Consider the following 19,675-nt stretch of genomic DNA (forward strand, 5'->3'; position numbering starts at 1 on the left):
AACAAACAAACAAATTAGATATCAGTACTAATTTTGTTATGTGATGTTTTTTAGAAAAGTAGTTTGATTTTTTTTTAACTTAATTTTATGAAAATTAAGTTCAAAAAATGAAGTGTAAATTTAATATTTTCTTTTATTAGTAAATTCTTTTATTAGTATATTTATCTAGTATATTCAAGCACCTTCCCATTTTACCAAAAACGACATTTGTGGTTATTTATAAGTTGCACAAATGGGGCCATTATGTCTTCCCCATAACACAGTCTTGTCCTCTTCCTCTTCTCTTTTTTGTTATTTTTTTTCCTATGTGCAGAAATTCAGATAATGTGGATTATAATAACTGGAAACATATTGTGCAAAACAGATAGGTGGAACAGGACCAGTGTATGTCTGCCAGGGGCAAAGGTTGATGACATTATAGAGCAGATATCATCTTTTAAGGTCACAAAAGGTGATATTGTTGTACATATTGGCACTAATAATATTGGTGCTTACTCTTAATAATATTAAGAGTAGGAGACTGGCGGAGTTACTTAACAAGTACAGGTCACTGTCGAATGAAACTGGGGAATTAGGGTTCAATTTGAAAGTGTCTGCAATTCTGCCCAGACATGATAGGAAGGAGTATATGATGAGAGCCTTGTCGATCAGTTCGGCCCTGGAGAGATTGTGCAAGGCTCAATGGGTAGAATTTCTCTCATTGATCTGTGCTTGTTAACAGGAGAGACTACTTCTACAGAGATGGGATAGACTTAAATAGAAAGGGTGCAAGAATATTTGCGGATGCTATCGAGGCAGAGTTAGGTGGGTCGGAAAACTGCTAGCTTGGAGGATACTCGGACTAATAGATTAACTGTAGCTGCTGACAGAGGTGAAAGTGATTCTTGCACTGCTTCTATTGGAATGAGCAGCAGCCTGGAAAACAAGATGCAGGGGATTTCAGAGAATGTTGGGAGTCTCTGAAATCCCCTGCATCTAAAAGTAAACACATGGTGGTAAATAAATTTGATGAATTTGAGGTGTTGGTCAAAACATCAAAGGCAGATATTGTTGTAATATCAGAGACGTTGTGTCAAACAGATATAAAGAATGCAGAAATGGAATTTGGGGAGTTCAATGTGTACAGGAAGGATAGACAGGATAGGAAGGGAGGAAGGGTTTTGCTATTAGTTAAGAAACACATAAAATCCAAGGAAGTACAGCCAGTCAACTTGGCTGGACAGTGTAGTGTCGACTCAGTTTAGTGTGATATAAGCACTGGGAAATCAAAATTGAGAGTAGGAGTATGTTATAGGCCTAATGTCTCTGATGAGTATAATAAACAACTGTATAAGGAAATAGAGTGGGCCAGTAAATCAGAGAATCTTATGATGGGGGATTTTAATTTCTCAGATATTGACTGGAATTTGTGGGTTGGTCACTCACACACTAGCAAGGCTTTTGTGGATTTATTGAATGATTGTTTTCTACAGCAGCATGTTCTGGAGGCAACTAGAGGGAGTAATACTCTTTATCTGATTATCAGTAGTGATTCTTCATGCATTAAGAATCTACAGATAAAGGAACCATTAGGTGGCAGTGATCACATTGTGGTGAAGTGGGATTTACTCCAAGAGGTAACTACCATCAAGGGGTAAAGGGAAGGGTTTTTAATTTCGTAAAGGCGACTATGATGGACTGAGACAGTATTTAATTTCTATACAGTGGGACCAACTGATCATGTTACCAACAGCAAATTTAAAATGGGAAGCATTCAAAGAATCTTGGAAGCTACTAGGTTTTTCATACCAACTAATATATTGTTCAAGGTTTAGGCCTAAATGGTTGTCAGATGAACTAATGAGACAAGTGGCAGAGGAGAAAAATGCATGGGATTCATATAAATTAAAGGGTGACACGAAAGCCTATGTATATATAAGCTAGTCTGTAACCAAGTCACAAAGGAGGTTAGGCAGGAAAAGGGAGATTACGAGAAATCTTTGGCAAAGGATGCAAAGAAAAACAGCAAAGAGTTCTTTGCTGTTTTTCTTTGCATCTTTGCTTCTTTGCTGTTTTTCTTTGCTGTTTTTCTTACTTATGTAAACTCCAGAAGGAAGGTGATGAATCAAATTGGTCCACTGGATATCGATGGTTCAACTGTTGATGATCCTGCTCAGGTAGCTAACAAACTAAATGAGTGTTTTGCATCTACATTCACACATGAGGAGTTATTCAGGGAGGGGAATGTCAGTGGTGAATTAAACTCTGGCAGTGAGCTAAATGATTTTGTAATAACTGAAAGTAAAGTGGAGGAGAAATTGTTGAAGATAAACATAAGAAAGGCACCTGGGATGGATGAGATCTATCCAGTTATATTAAAGGAGACAGCAAAGGAAGTAAACAAACCCTTAGCCATAATTATGAGAGCTTCCTTGGACTCAGGGGAGGTATCCATGGACTGGAGACGTGCAAATGTGACCCCAATCTGCAAAGGAGGATCAAAGGGGGAGACAGGTAATTACAGACCTCTTAGTTTAACTTCTGTTCCAGGAAAATTAATGGAGGCACTGGTTAAAGAAACATTGCAGGATCATCTAGACAAGTCTTCAGTTATAGCTCGGACACAGCATGGGTTTGTTAAGGGGAAGTCTTGTCGACCAATTTGATTGGATACTGTGATGTAGTCACAAAGGAACTGGATACAAAGAATAATTTTGATATCATATACTTGGATTTTAGGAAAGCTTTTGATACTGTTGCACGTGGAAGACTGCTGCACAAATTGGAGCAGTGTGGCATTGGAGGCAAATTGCTGCTATGGATAAAGGGATGGTTGAGTGGGAGAAGACAGAGTGGTAATCAATGGAAAACTAATGTTATTAGTGGAGTCCCCAGGGTTCAGTGTTTGGTCCATTGTTGTTTTCTGTATTTATTAATGATATTGGTATGGTATATCAAGCTTAATGTCCAAGTTTGCAGACAATACAAAGGTTGGCAGGGTTGTTAAGGACACTACTGATGCTATGCTGCTGCAACAGGATCTGGAAAGGTTGAGCAGATGGGCCGAGAGGTGGCAAATGAAGTTTAACATTGACAAATGTAAAGTACTGCATATGGGAAGCAGTAACCCCAGAGTAATTTATCAACTGTTTGGCACTACACTGACAGTGGTAGATAATGAAACGGACCTGGGGGGTAATTGTGCAGGCAGATACGAAGAGGAAATTGGAGGTGGACAACTGTATGAACTTTACAATGCTGGAGGGAGTGCTTTGCAGACTGGAGTCAAGAGCTACAAAGTACCTTGTCAATTTCTCTGAAAACTCCTGGAAATACTGCGCAGCTCTTTTGAAGTTTACTTCTGATCAAACAGCCTTAAAATTGAATTTGATTGAAATCAATCAATTAAAATTGAAGCATCAATGATGCAGTGCTTGCCAAAGATGACCTCATTAACATGAGAACAAAGGATATAACATGACATGGATTCAACTCAGAGCCTTGAGAATTATAGTGTTCCTTGACACAAGCCTACCCTTATCTGGCAAAGTTGAGCATTGCAGTTTACTTTTCGTTTCATTTGAACAATTCGGATTGAATAAGAATAAATAAGAAAATTAACCACCCCTTCAGGAAGTAGTGGAATCTTTGCATGAAAAAAAAAAAAAAAAGCACTGAGAGAGAGAGAGAGTGAGTGAGTGTAATTCTTTGTAAAGATTGATTTCCTTCACATAGATAAAACATAAAAAAATTTCCATTGAAACAAAATAAATTGCATGCAAAATTTTGTTTATCTGTGTTTATGTGCCTTTCTTTTGGGAGAGGTGGAGGATTAGCTCTCATTAAATTCTCAAAGGGGGGGGCATGACCCAGAAAAGGTTAGGAATCACAGGTTTATATAAAGTCCAAAGTAGGATGGGATTAGTGAAAAGAAAAGTGAAAAGTAAAAGATTTGTTCTCTACAAGAGTAATTTCATTCAGTCAGTTTGAGGAAATTTTTGAATTGGGAGAGTTAAAGCAGTAAAAATCAAGGGGGGGAAAAAAAGAACATTAATCAAACAGATCATACTGTTTCAACAGTGTACTTTGGAGGCCTGTTGACAATGAAAAGATCAGAACATGTCAGAAGTGTGATTATGATTGTTCTAAATAAATAAGCAAGCAGTATGAGGTCATTAGTAATAGTAAAAACCTTATGTCTATTAGCTGGGTCCCCACAATTAGAAAATTGAAGCCACATAGAGTTGTGAACATCAAAAGCACATCAAGGAAAATTATTTCTCTATTATAAAAATTAGGTTGGCGGTGGAGTTTCAAAGAAAGTCAAATAGTTAATAGTATTATTAGTATATTGGTCATACGGTGCAAGGAAGCCAGATTCTTTTGCTGCATCAGCCAAAAAAAAAATATATATATATATATATATACAGGTGACCCCCGCTTAACGCTGATCATTCGTTCCGGAAAAACAGAGCACTAAGTGAATCCGCGCTAAGCGAGCGCCGCTTTCCCATAAGGTAACATATGTATTTATGAGCTGCAGTCAGTGCCATAGGATATTTCCTAATGAATAATAAAATAGTAATGAAAAGATGCACAAATGTTGGTCAAAATATTTAATATTCAAATATTTGCACATATAAAATATTCTGCATTGCATACGTATAATTATGTGGTAACTACTTGCGTATCAAAAGTAAATTTAAAATTCCAATTAAAATAATGAATTTAATTTAATTGATGAATTTCATCATGAAAAATGTGTGGATTTTGAGTTGAACTTTGGCCCTCTTCCAAATAAACTAAAAGGGGTATTAATTTTAAATCCCCCACAGCGTTAAAACCAACAATAAAGTCAACCGATCCTTCACTGCTTTGAAACCTGGCATGTTTTTTATTTCTTTCAATATGAAACTTCTTTTAGGCATTCGTTTCCACAAAAGTCCTGCTTCAGCTATGTTAAAAACTTGTTGAGAAGTATAACACATAATACCCCTCTTGAATAATTTTAACAAAAGTTCTTTTTTGAAAGTTTCGGCTCCTTGATCTGCACTTGCGGCTTATCCCTGGATTTTAAATCTATTCAACCATCCCTTACCAGTTTTAAATGGTTCCACATTTTTTTTTTTTTTTTTTTTTTTTTTTTAGGCGAGTTTTCTTCAGATCATCATATTGGCTAATCTCTTTCTCTCTCTGTTTAATATTTAACTTAACTGAATTCTGCATTGGAATATTATCTTCAATAAAATTAAAGTCTTTCCATTTCAATCCTAATAGCCAGCCTAGCCCTAGTTGCTTGCAGTGGAACAGCTATCTTTCCCGCTGCAAAAATTAATTCTTTATTTTTTTATAATTGTTCTTGCAGTTAAAGTTGCAAGTCCTAAATTATGGCACACATCCATTTGTCGTTGACCGGAATCAATTCGCTTCAAAACGTCTAATTTACTTTTCAAATTCAGTGTTTTTCTTACATTTATAGTCTTCGTACTGCGCCCAGACGTTGTTGCTTTTTCATTCCTATCAGTCATTATTAGCTCTTCGAAAATGTAACTGCGTTGGTTGAATTAATTACGATACAATGTTCAAGTAAACTTTCCGTTACGCACGATGTCTAATACTCTACTGAGTGATGACTAGACTTCGGATAAATGCATATAACGCAAATATTACAAGCAATATATTTGATCATTTTTTAAAATGTTGATCGTGGAACTACGTTACAAGTCACTGTACTGAAACAAAATTAGCGTGCGAGAAAATTTTACTGAGCGTGGGAAAATTTCTCAAGTCGGCGTGGGAAACGTTTTAATGCTGTTTTGATATTCATTTTCAAGCTATCGACTCCATCAAATGAAACGATTTCGTTAATAAGTCAAAAATGCAATCTGTAAAAGAGCGTTATAGTGATCTGTGACAGCGTTATAGTCAGATACGGGTTATAATATAAGAACAGCGTTATAGCGAATCAGCGTAAAGCGAACCGCGTTATAACGGGAGCCTGCTGTATATATAAAAGCAGAAGCAGCCCTGTAAATATTGATCCAGCAGATCTGACCTTTGAATTTTTCTCAGTTCTATGTGATTTATACAGTTGGGAATAACAGCAAAATGTCAGATTTGGGATCAAGAAATTTTAACCTAAAAATTAGGAAGAGACCACTTTCTTGAAGAAGTCTCTAACAAGGAATATTGGAGCAGATATATATTTATACTACCTTTTAAAGCCAAAGGAATCAGAAGAAATAATGAGAAAATGTGAGATGAGCACTAGTTGAGGCAACCAATAATTGAGATTCTGTTAGAAAAATTAAGTAAAGTTACAATAGAAGTGGATATCACTGAAATTATAACTTAGATTTATGAAAAAATTAACACTTATATTTATGAAAAATGCGTTAGTATGTTTGTGGGAGAGAGAGAGAGAGTTTGTTTACATTCATAAGCCAAAAAATTATGACCACCTACTACCTAGCATGATATGCCACTTTTTGCTGTGCTTAGCTGCTTACATTGGCATGGCATCTACTCCATGAGACTGCAGAAGGTGTCGTTGGGTATCCTGGACCAGCTGGGCAGAAGGACATCCCAAAGTAAGTCATTGGTGTGGACTGGTGAATGATGCATTCTACCTCATTCCACAAATGTTCAATAGGATTGATGTCAGAGAATTTTGTAGCCAGGGGAGCACACAGAATGCTTGGACGTGATCCTCAAACCATTCCTGCACAGTTCGAACCTTGCAATGCAGGGCATTGCCTTGTTAAAAGAGTTCAGTACCATCTAGATACATGGTCACCGTGTAGGACAAAACTTTGTATAGAACAATGCCAAGGTAGGATCTGGCAGTGAGGCTGCATTAAATGGGGAAGAGGGGATCCAGCAATGTCCATGAAAACTTGCCCCAAACCATGGTACTACTGCCACCAGCCTGTTTTCATCAAAACTTGCATTCTGGTTGCAGCTGTTCACCTTTGAATATGCATCCATCCATTGGCAAAATGAGCTGTAATCTAGATTCATCCGACTAGTCAACTCTTTTTCAGTTGTTCAATGTCCAGGGAGATGGTGCTCCCGTACCCACTAAAACTAAAAAAAAAAATAAAACTATATCAGCTGGAAAGTAACTTTCATTACCGATGTGTATTGTGTCTTTAAATTGGGTGTTCTCTGGTCAATTTTCCTGCTTTTCTAGACAAAAACCCCAGTTTTTCCAGGGAAAAAAAACTTTTCTATTTACACCTGAGACTAACTTAGCCATGGAGTATAAAAAAGCCCATAAAAGTTCCTCACATCATCAACAGGATTTGAACCCCGGCCTTTCCTGCCCAGTGTGGGGAGGACAGTGATGACATCACTGTGTTACCCACATAGACCTCCTGTATTCGCTGCAGGCAGAGGTGTTGATGATAGTTGGTCAACATGGGCATGGGAAAAGGTCACCTACTCTTTAGGCCTCGCTGAAAAAATATCCACTGAATGTTTTGCTTGGAAATGCATTTCTCTGTGCACCCTGGTTGTATTCTGCCATTAATTAAGGGATCATGAGATGTCTGTTGTCCAAGACACAATGTGCCACTTGCTGCCATATTGTACATGCCACCTCCTGTTCACTTTGACTTTCAAACAGTGGCACTCTCCCTGTCCTGGTATGTTTCGTAGTTCTGTGTTTGGTTTTCAGACGAGTCCCAATACACCTTCTTGTGGCAACCCTCGAACAACTAACAGTTGCTGAGATGACCCTCTACTTTCCTGGTTGATGAGTTTTATATCATATCGAAAACATAGGTTAATCATCGGACAGGAAATCTCAAGGGAATTTTTTCCATCTAGAGGGACCATCTCTTGTGCCTATTTTATTCACCATCATTTGTCAATGATCTACCGCAATTTGTTGAGAGAGGTGGTATTAACATTTTAATGTTTGCCGATGATGACTCACATATCAACGTTCAAGATGATGCAGTTAATCTTCAAGATGCTCTCAACTCTTTCACTAATTGGGTTGCTCTAAATGGTCTGGAGATTAATCTTAAAAAATGCAGCTCAATTTTCTTTGCTGTTTTGAAGAAAATTAGGATTTTAGGAAACCAATATTACATCAAAGATACTCCAATTTCCAGAGTTTCCAAAGTTAAAGATCTGGGAGTTACGTTTAATGCCGGATGTAGGTTTGATAAATACATTAGGAATATATTAAGCCAAGCGAATAAACAAATTGGCTTATTTAAATGGCAGACACACAAATTTCAAGATCTTCAATTCTCTGTGCTCCTATTCAAAGCAACTCCTATGTGGAACCCACACTATACATATTTGATACAGCAAATAGAATCACTGCAATTAAATTCATCCACTATCTTTCCAGATGTAATCCAATGTTTTGCCACTGAATTTTCTACCTGAATCTTTGTTCTTACTTCAAGCTAAAATCTTTGGAAATGCGGTGAACTCTTGTATCGTATCTTCACTGGTTCAACCTACCTGCTGGATCTTCTATGCCATATTGATCTACATGCTCCAGCTGTAGCTGCTAGACAGAAGACTACATTCCACATCAGAAACTGTACATTAGAGATATCCAGGAACTCCATCTTTTAAATAACATTGACACTCATGAACAAGTTTGATCTGGATATAACTTTGATGACGTGAATACCTCTTTATTTCCTTGAATTGTACTTTTCCCGTTTGAAATGAACCTTCATTGTACAAAGTGTGTTATTCCTTTATTGATTTTTATGTTTTGTACAATCTCTGTTCTGTTTTCTTGTATTTTTTACTGCTCTGTTATACACTTTAACTGAGCACAAGCCCATTGTGTATATATATATATATTAAAATTAATAAATGTCAGTCTCCGCCTTCAACATTCTCCCCATTGCATGAACTTCGTACTGATGAACTTATAGGCACTACCGATGCCATTACTATATATATGCTGCACTAGTCAATGAATGTCATTCCTAGGTGCTGTGGAATGAGTCCACTCTTGGAGGGGGGAACTAGTCAAATGTTTTGGCTTAGAGTATTTCTTTTTGCAGATTAGTTTTTCCACTAGTCTGACTATTCACAGTGCACTGATGTTGAAAAATTGATTTTGCAAATTTTTGTAGAGAACCATATTGATTTTGTTTGCATGCATACTGGATATTATATGATGTTTTTTTAATTTTTAATTAATTTTTTATAGCTTTCTATGTATGATCAGTTCAAACAAATGCTTCTGCAAACTGTATATTTTACTGATAACCTTGTTACACATTTCACTGCAAGCTTCATGGCAGTAAGTACTATTTGTTATATATTTAATATTTCTTTTATTTTATTATTTTTTTGAGTATTATTTAATGTCTTATTGCTGTTCCTGTTGCATATGATATTCATATTTATCAAAAAAATTAATTACAGAAGCAATTATTACAAATACTTAGAATTATAGTTAATTCATGATAAGCTGATGGTATAGCATTTAACCATATAGTGCAAAGAAAGTCTAGGTTTTAGTTGCACTAGTAAAAAAAAAAAAAAAAAAAAACTTTCTTATATATTTCTGTCCCCACACAGATCTTTGAATTTCCCTAAGTCTTGAACCTCAACTAACCATGGAGCCAAAACAGAGCTTTCTACAATCTAGTCTATACCTCTTCCCCATAATTTTAAATTGTTCCCCCCCCCCCTAGTTTTAGTGTCCCTTATAAATGTGAAAGTTCTTATCCCTTCATTCATTTTATTATCCCCTCTCTCTCAGAGCTTTATAAATTTCAATCATATCACACTTAAAAGGCATGCAGCAGAAACAGTACGTCTATCAGACAGCAAGTGGAGAGACTCTGTTAGAGATGAGTCATTAATTAACCTAACTGCCCTCTTCTGAATGGAATCTAGAAGCCTGAGAGAGGTTTTGGAGGTACCGCCCCAGATGTGGGAATAATATTCCATGGTAGGGCAGATTTGCAGTTTGTATAGAGTGAACAGCTGTTTAGAAGAAAAGTAATGCCATGAGCAAAAGAGAAAACAAAGTTTTTTAGATGCAGAGGAAGCAATAATTTTTTAATGTAAAAAAAGAGAGATTAGAAGTCAGGGTAATCCCCAAAAGAGATATATGATTAATCCTTTTTGTGAGCTTTAAGACAAGACTGAGTTTTAGAAGGATTGAAATCAACTGTTGTCTTTGCCCCACTGGAGAATTACCTGGAGATCAGCATTTAAGGAATTGGTAGCAGATATTCGAGAGGTTGAAGCTGATTGAGCAGGGCAAGGTTTCTTAAACTGGAAAGTGGAATGCAGTGTGCTGTCATTGGCAAAACTATGGATAGGATTTCCAGTCAATAGAAGAAGGTTATTAATATACAAGGACACCAGCATTAGTGGAGAAGTTAGAAGACAGAGAGCCATCTACCATGTTGTTGTTGTTGTTATTTGGTTTTTAGGAGCATGAGCAACTAAGGCCATATTGCTCCCGGGAAATATGCGGTGGTCATTCCCTGACCTATCCGCATCCTCTGTATTTGGTGGTCACGGGCTCGAACCCCAGTCTAATTAAGAAGCTTGTGATACGCACTGCTACTCCTGCCCACCTGGCTACGGAGGCGCCGCCATCTACCATCATCCTCAGTGAGCGGTCAGAGAGAAAACTAGATAACCAATTACATAAAACAGTAGGCTAATCATAAGATGGAAGCTTGTTTAGAAGACCTTTATGCCAAACGCAATCAAAAGCCTTTGAGATGTCAAGAGCAACTGCTTGTTTCACCAAATCTGTTCATAAATGGGTAACATAAGCCAAAATATCACCAGAGGATTGACACTGAAGGAATCCATGCTAGCGATCATTGATCAGATGGAAGGTTTTTAGGTAGTTTAAGAGTTGGTGGTTAATTGATTTCTCCATTACTTTAGAAAGAGTAGAAGTAATTGCAATGAGACAATGTCACCCTTTTTAGGAACTGGTTGGATACGAGCAAATTTCCAAGCAGAAGGAAAAACATCTTTGGAATAAGAATAATAAAAGACTGCAAAGAACAGGAGTAAGTTCATGAGCACAGGATTTGAGAACAAGTGGAGAAATACCATCAGAACCTGGAGCTTTCTTAGCATCAAGATTGGTCAAAATCCTTCTGACATACTTTTGATGGAAGACCACAGGAGGCATTGAATGGAGCATGTGGGGAATGGTGGCAGATGTCTAACCAAGATCATTAATACACGAGTTGTAAGAAAAATGGGATGCTAGCAGGTCAGCTTTACCCTTGGCTGAAGTTGACAGAGGTGGGAGCAGAAATGGGCAAAAGTTCCGGCCAAAAGCTTTAGATAGAGACCAGAATGCTCGGCTACCATTAGGCAAGAAGCAAATTTTCTACTCTTAGCCTGTTCAAAATCTAGTTTGGACTGATTAATAACTGCTTTACAATTGTTGCGAACTCTGGTGCAGGCAGAAAATGAAACTAAAGAACTGGAAACAAGCCAATTACGATATGCAACATTCTTCTCTTGAACAGCCGTAGCACATTTATTGGAAAATTAAGGTTTAGATTAAGGGCGAGATTTTAAAATGGAGTGTGGAATAAATGATTCCATTCCTACAAGAATAATTTCACTGAAACTATCTCAGCAAACATTGACATCAGAAGTTTTGAACCAGTAATCCGACCAAAGAAAGGAAATCTCGCAGGTCATTCCATTTTGCATTCTTGTATTGCCAAACAACATGAGGTTTGAAATATCCATGAGATAAAGGCTCCATTGGAGAGGAGACAATCTCCAAGTTGTGATCTGAGGTGCCTAACGGACCACTGACTTCGACGGTGTACTTAGAAGGGTTGTTTGTGAGAAAAAGATCAAGTATGTTGGCTGTATGGTTCGGATTGTCCGGTATTCTGGTAAATAAATGAACAATCTGTACAAGGTCATTAGTAATTGCAAAAGCCTCAGTATCTCGACCAGCTGGATCAGTGTGACTAGAAAATGGAAGCCAGCTGGAGTTGCGAACATTAAAATCGCCAAAGAAAATTACCTCACTGTTAGAAAAGTTGTAATGGAGAAAATAAACTTGCAAAGAGAGGAAGTCAAAGAGCTCCAAGTGATTAGTGGCATTGGGAGAAAGGTAGAGACAACAGATGAATTTGACAGAAATGAGGTAGAAAGATTTTAAGCCAGAGAAGATCGAAAAGAGGAGATTCCAAATTAACAAGTCTTTGAGGCAAAAGGAATCATACAGTGAATAATTTGGGCAACTGAGATGAGCAGCAGTTGAATCAGCCAATAACTGAGATTTACTGAGATTTATTAAAGTACATGGGGTTTGGCAGACTCCAAGTGGAAATGGACATTGTTAAGATTGGAACTGAGATCACATATATTTGTGAAACGAACTAGGAAGTGTTTGGGAGGTTTGGATCTTTTTGCATATAAGCTTACTCTATTAGTTTGACAATTCATGGTGTATTCAATAGTAAGAAAAAGTGGGAGGGCATACTGTATGAAATAATGAAATTTTTGAATATCGCATACACGTGGTAAGAATATCCCTAAATCCTTGACATAAGGTGGCCTCAACAATCCCTCCCACATACACAGTACTTGAACACCCTCCAGTCACTATCTGGCAGAGTAGAGGTAGCAAGATTTTATACACTAGCTGATCCGGAGCCTCCTAGAGAGTTACCAATAGGTTTGGTCTGGTGTACTAACTAGCAGCTGGCCTGCAAACACTGTTTTAGAGCTGTACCCTCGAAATGTAAGGAAGATTGGATCTCCTCATGATGTCCATCGTAACCTCAAAAACCATCAGTTGTACTGCATGATTGAAGAGATAGGGAAGGATTGACTGGAACTTAGCTCTGGAGACTAACCACCACTTCAAGCCTTTAATAAGTAAAGTGGTTGTATTGCACTGGTTGATGAGAGTCATCTACCACCTAGTATTGCCTGGTAACACAGAGGAGCGGCATTCCTCCATGTGGTGTGGCGCCAACACCTCGACCCCTGCTTATATTTTATTTCACACCTGGGTGGTCACCTACAGTGTGCTTGTGCATGGTGATTATACCCATTTACTAACAGTCCCATCATTGTGAAGGTGCAAGCAGAGGATTTGGCTGTCGCAGACCGTTCGGACTTCGCTGAAATTGGGTTCACTTGACTTGAGTGTCACCCGAATATCAGTTCCATCAGTGTTTTAGACTCCCAGGTAGCAAGTACAGATTGTCTGGCATATCTGAGAGAATGTCTGTGACAACCCCAAGGACCCAAGGTTTTATAATTTCTGCTCTCTCTTTTAAAACAGTCTGAACATGTGCCGCCACCAGCCAACATCCATTTACTGTCCAATTTCAAACTCACAGAACCAACTTTTCATCTTCCTTTATTCATTTTCTGGAACAACCTTCCTTCATACGTATTTCCTGAAAATTACAGTCTACAGTAGTTTCAAGTCTAATGTTAACAACTAGACTCCAGATGCTGCAGATTGCAGAACTGAAGGCTTTCTTGGTAAGAGCACCTGCCTTGTTCCCCTCATCAATCTCACTGACCTTCTCTGCACTCGTTCAAGCTGCTCTACATCCTTCCTAAAATGAGGCCTCCAGATATGTATGCAGTATTCAAGATGTGACCTGACCATTAACTTCTACAATGGTATAATCGCCTCCTTATCCATGCCAGCAAAATTCCTGTATATCATGTCTGCATTGCTCAGTGAACTTCAGATACGACTACACAATTACACCCAGGTCTTTTTCATTTTCCACTACGCTGAGTGTAGTACCACATGGTTGGTACGTTATTCTAGGGTTACTGCTACCTGCATATAGTTTGTCATTGCATTTCTCAATGTTAAACTTCAGTTGCCATTTCTCAGCCTATCTTCATAACTTTTCTAGATCCTATTGCAGTAGCATACCATCATTAACCACCCTACAAACCTTGTCATCTGCAAACTTGGACATTAAGCCCAGCCTTCATCAGTATCATTAATAAATATATAAAACAACAATGGGCCAACACTGAACCCTGGGGGGATTCCACTGATAACATTAGTCCATGAAGACCAAAGTCCATTGATTACCACTCTGTCTTCCACTCAACCACCTTTATCCATAGTAGCAACTTGCCCTTAATGACCCACTGCTCTGATTTGTACAGCAGTCTGACACGGCAATAAATTTATGTGCAACAGTATCAAAAGCTTTCCTGAAATCCACGTATATGATATCAAAATTATTTTTTGCATCCATTCCTTTGTGATCATATAATACTGTTCAATCAAATTGGTCAGACAAAATTTCCCCTTAACAAACCCATGCTGTGTCTGAAGTATAATTGCAGCCATGTCTAGATGATTCTGCATTACTTCTTTAACTCCATTATTTTCCCTGGAATAGAAGTTAAACTAACAGGCTTGTAATTACTCATGTCACCCTTTGATCCCCTTTAGGAATGGGAGATGGATTTGTGCATCTCCAGTCTAAGGAGATCCCTGAATCCAAGGATTCTCTCATAATTATGGCTAAGATTTTGCTTGCTTCCTGCACTGCCTCCCTTAATATAATTGGATAGATCCCATCCACCACAGGTGCCTTTCTTTTCTTTAACTTCAACAATTTCTTTTCCGCTTTCATCTCAGTTATTAGAAAGTCATTTAGCTGTCTGTTAGAGTTTGATAAACTTTTGGCATCCCCTTCCCCAAAGTATTTCTCATTTGTGAATGTAGATGCAGAATATTTATTAAGTTTTTCAGCAACCTGAGCAAGATCATCAACAGTCAAACCATCAATATCAAGTGGACTGATTTGATAAATTCCCTTCCTTCTGGTATTTACATAAATAAAGAAGTCTTTGCTGTTTTTCTTTTCATCCTTTGCCAAATATTTCTTGTAATCTGCCTTTGCTTGCCTAACCTCCTTTGTGACTTGATTACAGAATAGTTGATATCTAGCATAGGCTTCTGTGTTGCCTGATAATTTATATGCATTCCATGTATTTTTCTTCTCTGCTATGAGTGTCATCAGTTCACGACATCCATTTAGATCTATACTTTGAAGAGTATTGTTTAGTTGGTATGAAAAGCCTAAATAGGTTCTATGGTTAATTCCTTGAATGCTTCCCATTTTGAATTTGCTGATGGTAACATCATCAGTTGGTCCCATTGTATAGAATTAAAAAACTGGCTGAGACCACTGTAGTCACCTTTGTGAAAGCAAAAACCCTTCCCTTTTATCCTTGATGGTAAAATATCAGGTGATACATAAGCTCACGGTAGATATAAATTAGTCCGTAATCAAGCCACAAAGTAGGTTAGGCAAACTAAGGCGAATTATGAGAAGTCTCTGGCAAAGAGTGACAAGAAATGCAGCAAAGACCTCTATGCTTATATTAACAGTAGAAGGAAAGGGTTGAATCACATTGGGCCACTTGATGTCTATGGGCTAACTGTTGATGACTCTGCTAAGGTTGCGGACAAATTGAATGTGTATTTTGCATCTACGAGGGGCATTCAAAAAATAAGTTACACCTGCCGGCATCTCTTGGTATAATTGCACAACAAATGTGGCACCTGCACGGAATGGAGTTCATATCGTGTGCCCCCCTGGTAGGTGAGTTTTGTTGACATAGCAGTAACAGTTGTGTAGGAGCAAGCTTTCATAATGGCACGTCAGCTAGAATATTACTCCAAGTTCGAGGTATGTGGAACAGTACGATTTTTGTGGGTGAAACGTCTGAATTGTTCCGAGATTCATCGTGAAATAATGGCGATGTATGGTAAAAATGCAATGTTGCGTCCAGCCATAGTGAAGTGGTGCCAGCAGTTTGAAAGTGGTCGCACAGAATTGACGAATGCCGATCGAAAAGGAAGGCCATCAGCGTCTGCCGCTGCAGACAATGTGATGCAGGTTAATGAAATGATTTGCAATAATCGAAGAATGACAGTCGCAGAAATGGCTAAGGAGTTCGATATTTTGATAGGCGGTGTTCATTCCATCGTCTGTGAGTATCTTGACTATCGCAGATTGTGTGCACGTGGTTTCCTTGTTCACTGAAAGACGAACACAAAGGTCAATGTTTTTTTGTCTTCTCTATGTTGCATAATGTAACATACCTCGATAAATGTCTCTTGGGCTACAATGGTCAAGTAGCATTAGCAAGGGCACAACATGATGCCAAAAAAAAAAAAAAAAAAAAACAAGACACACACATCCCCCTTCTCATTTCACCCATCCACTCACTCCAGATTTTTGTCTAGTTCTGCCTTGAATCTGTTTAAGCTATCAACTTCTGCAACGACAGATGGAAGTTTGTTCCAGCAATCAACCACTCGCTGGCTAAAGGCAAATTTCACATCTATCCTACAACTGTCTTTCCTCAATTTGAAATTATGCCCTCTCAGGCAATTATTCTGAGCAAGAGGAAGAATCCCATCAGCAATGAGCATGCTCAAACCATTCAAGGCTATATATACTATTCAATCAGATCACCTCATAGGTGCCTAGTCTCCAGGCACTGTAATTTGAAAAATTTTAAGCCTTTCTTTGTAAGAGCAACCCTTTGTTTCATTCACTAATGTTGTTGCCCTTCTCTGTACTCGTTCCAACAGCTCTACGTCCTTCTTAAAATGAGGCCTCCAGACCTGTATACAAGGGGATAATCACCTCCTTATCCTTGCTAGAAAAATTCCTGTATATCATTGACAAGACACCAAGACACTCTTGCAGACCATCAGCACTGCTTAGAAAACTTCATATCTGCCTGCACAATTATCCCCAGGTCCTTTTCACTCTCTACCACTGTCGATGTAGTACCACACAGTTGATACATTACTCTGGAGTTACTGCTTCCCATATGCAGTACTTTACATTTGTCAATGTTAAACTTCAGTTGCTACCTCTCAGCCCATCTGCTCAACTTTTCTAGATCCTGTTGCAGCATTGTACTATCATTAGTGTCATTAACAAACCCTGCAGACCTTCGTGTCGTCTGCAAACATGGACATTAAGCCTGATATACCATCATCAATATCATTATTGAATACAGAAAACAACAATGGACCCAACACTGAACCCTGGAGGACTCCACTAATAACATTAGTCCACGAAGAGTAATGTCTATTGATTACCACTCTTGTCTTCTCCTGCTCAACCATCCCTTTCTCCTTAGCAGCAATTTGCCTCCAATGCCACACTGCTCCAATTTGTGCAGCAGTCTTCCATGTGCAACAGTATCAAAAGCCTTTCTAAGATCCAAGTATATGATATCAAAATTATTCTTTGCATCCAGTTCCTTTGTGACTACATCATATTATCCAATCAAATTGGTCAAACAAGACTTCCCCTTGATAAACCCATACTATGTCCGAGTTATAACTGAAGTCATGTCTAGATGATCCTGCAATGCTTCTTTAACCTGTGCCTACATTAATTTCCCTGGAACAGGTGTTAAACTAACAGGTCTGTAATTACCTGTGTCTCCCTTTGATCCTCCTTTGTGGATTGGGGTCACATTAACCCCAGGGGCTCACATCTGGTGAGCATGGGCTTGGCACACCCAGGGTCCTGAGCTGGATATCATCATTCTTCTCTTCCTTGATGATTTCCTTCTACTTCTCTCTCTCTCAGGGTAAATTAGAATTTTTTTTTTTTTGGCTGGTGCAGCAAAAGCCTCAGGCTTCCTTGCACCATATGGCTAATGATAATAATAATAATAATAATAATAATTTGCACATCTTCAGTCCATAGGTACCTCCCCTGAGTCCAAGGAAGCTCCCATAATTACGGCTAAGGGTTTGCTTACTTTCTTTGCTGCCTCCTTTAACATAACTGGATAGATTCCGTCTACCCCAGGTGCCTTTCTTATGTTTATCTTCAACAAATTCTCCTCCACTTTACTCTCAGGATTATCTAGCTTACTGCCAGAGTTTAATACACCTCTGGCATTCCCCCTCCCTAAATAACTCCTCACGTGTGAATGTAGATGCAAAATATTCATTTAGTTTGTTAGCTACCTGAGCAGGATCATCAACAGTTGAACCATCGATATCCAGTGGACCAATCTGATTCATCACCTTCCTTCTGGAGTTTACATAAGTAAAGAACTCTTTGCTGTTTTTCTTTGTGTCCTTTGCCAAAGATTTCTTGTAATCTGCCTTTGCCTGCCTAACTTCCTTTGTGACTTGGTTACAGACCAGCTTATATCTATCATAGGCTTTTGTGATGCCAAGCCCATACCCACCAGATGTGAGCCCCTGGGGTTAATACAAATGTTTCCCCAATTCATAAAGGTGGATCAAAAGATGACCTGAGTAATTACAGACCTGTTAGCTAAATGTCTGTTACATGGAAAATAATCACTGATAATCAGAGAAAATAGAGTCACTGGACAAAGAAGTAATACAGAACCATCTGGACAGGCTTGCAGTTATACTGCAGTCACAGCACAGATTTGTTAAGGGACAGTCCTGTCTAACCAATCTGATAGGTTAGACAGGATACTATGATGCAGCAACCAAGCAACTGGATGTAAAAAGTAATTTTGACATAATATACTTTGATTTCAGGAATACTTTTTATACTGTTTCACATGAAAGACTGCTGTACAAACTGGAGCAATGTGGTATTAACATCCTATAAATCCAGAGTGATCCAATAAATCCACAAAAGTCCTGGTAGTCTTCATCATAGCAAAGCTCCAGTCAATATCTGGAAAGTTAAAATTTCCCATTATAAGACATTCTCATTTATTGGACCATTCTGTTTCTCTGTATAGTTGTTTGTTGTACTCATCAGAGTCATTAGGCCTATACAACAGACTCCTACTCTCATTGTTGCTTTCCTAGTGCTTATATCACACCAAACTGACCAAACATTGAGCTGGATACTCATCAATTGGGTTTACTGCCTTAGATTTTATGAGCTTCTTAACTAAGAGCATAACTCCTCCACCCTCCTATCCTATCCTGTATGTTCTTTCTATATACATTGTACTTTCCATATTCGAATTTTGCATTTGATGTCCTGACCAGCACTTCAAATTTATTTACTATACTCCTAGCATTTGTGCATGTGCAAGTATACATGCACCTGTTCTTACTCTTAGTTACACTAACACAGCCCATGTATTTATTTGTTTCATGATGACTCCCAGCAGTCCTTGAAATCCCCAGAACAAGGCTGCTGCTTGTTCCAATAGAAGCAGTGCAAGAATCATTTTCACCTCTGCCTGCAGCCTATTGTTAATCTATTAGTCTGTGTATCCCCCCAGCTAGCATTTTTCTCTCCTACCTAACAACCACATTTTTCTGTCCTAACAACCTCTCCGAACAACAACCATAACCCACTCTTTTGGTGTGAGAACCTTATTTATTTTCTTTTCATTTACGTATTTCTGCCTATGTAATTTAAACCTGACCCAATCACAGTGTTATTCTTTAAACTCACTCTTCTTCCTTTGGTGGGAAAAGCAGAATGTTTTTCATTGAGAGAATTACTGTGTGGGGAAAACATTGTTTTTTCCCACACAACAAAACTTTCATCTTTTACCTCTAGATCACCTACTGACAATACATTTGAACTTCTCCATACCGACACCCTTTCCCAAAATGCACCAAGTGTCACATCCTCAAGTTGCGGTGTAATAGAGGAATTAAACTATTGTTCAGAAGCTTTAATTTTAACCCTTCTGCACCTGCCATACCATTGTTCACCAT

At 38.3% G+C, this 19,675-nt stretch overlaps 1 protein-coding gene across 1 annotated transcript in view; it reads left to right on the forward strand.

Moving 5' to 3' along the window:
- Window positions 1-19,675, forward strand: part of Dic1 (Dicarboxylate carrier 1) — a 92,585-nt gene that overhangs the window by 48,526 nt on the left and 24,384 nt on the right. Inside the window, exon 6 of the mRNA XM_090385669.1 lies at window positions 9,170-9,262. Coding sequence (XP_090241795.1) covers window positions 9,170-9,262 — 93 coding nt within the window. The remainder of the gene's footprint in view (window positions 1-9,169; window positions 9,263-19,675) is intronic.

This window comes from Mastigoproctus giganteus, chromosome 12, assembly GCF_048544385.1.
Source record: "Mastigoproctus giganteus isolate SK-2022 chromosome 12, ASM4854438v1, whole genome shotgun sequence".
Taxonomy (NCBI): Eukaryota; Metazoa; Arthropoda; class Arachnida; order Uropygi; family Thelyphonidae; genus Mastigoproctus; species Mastigoproctus giganteus.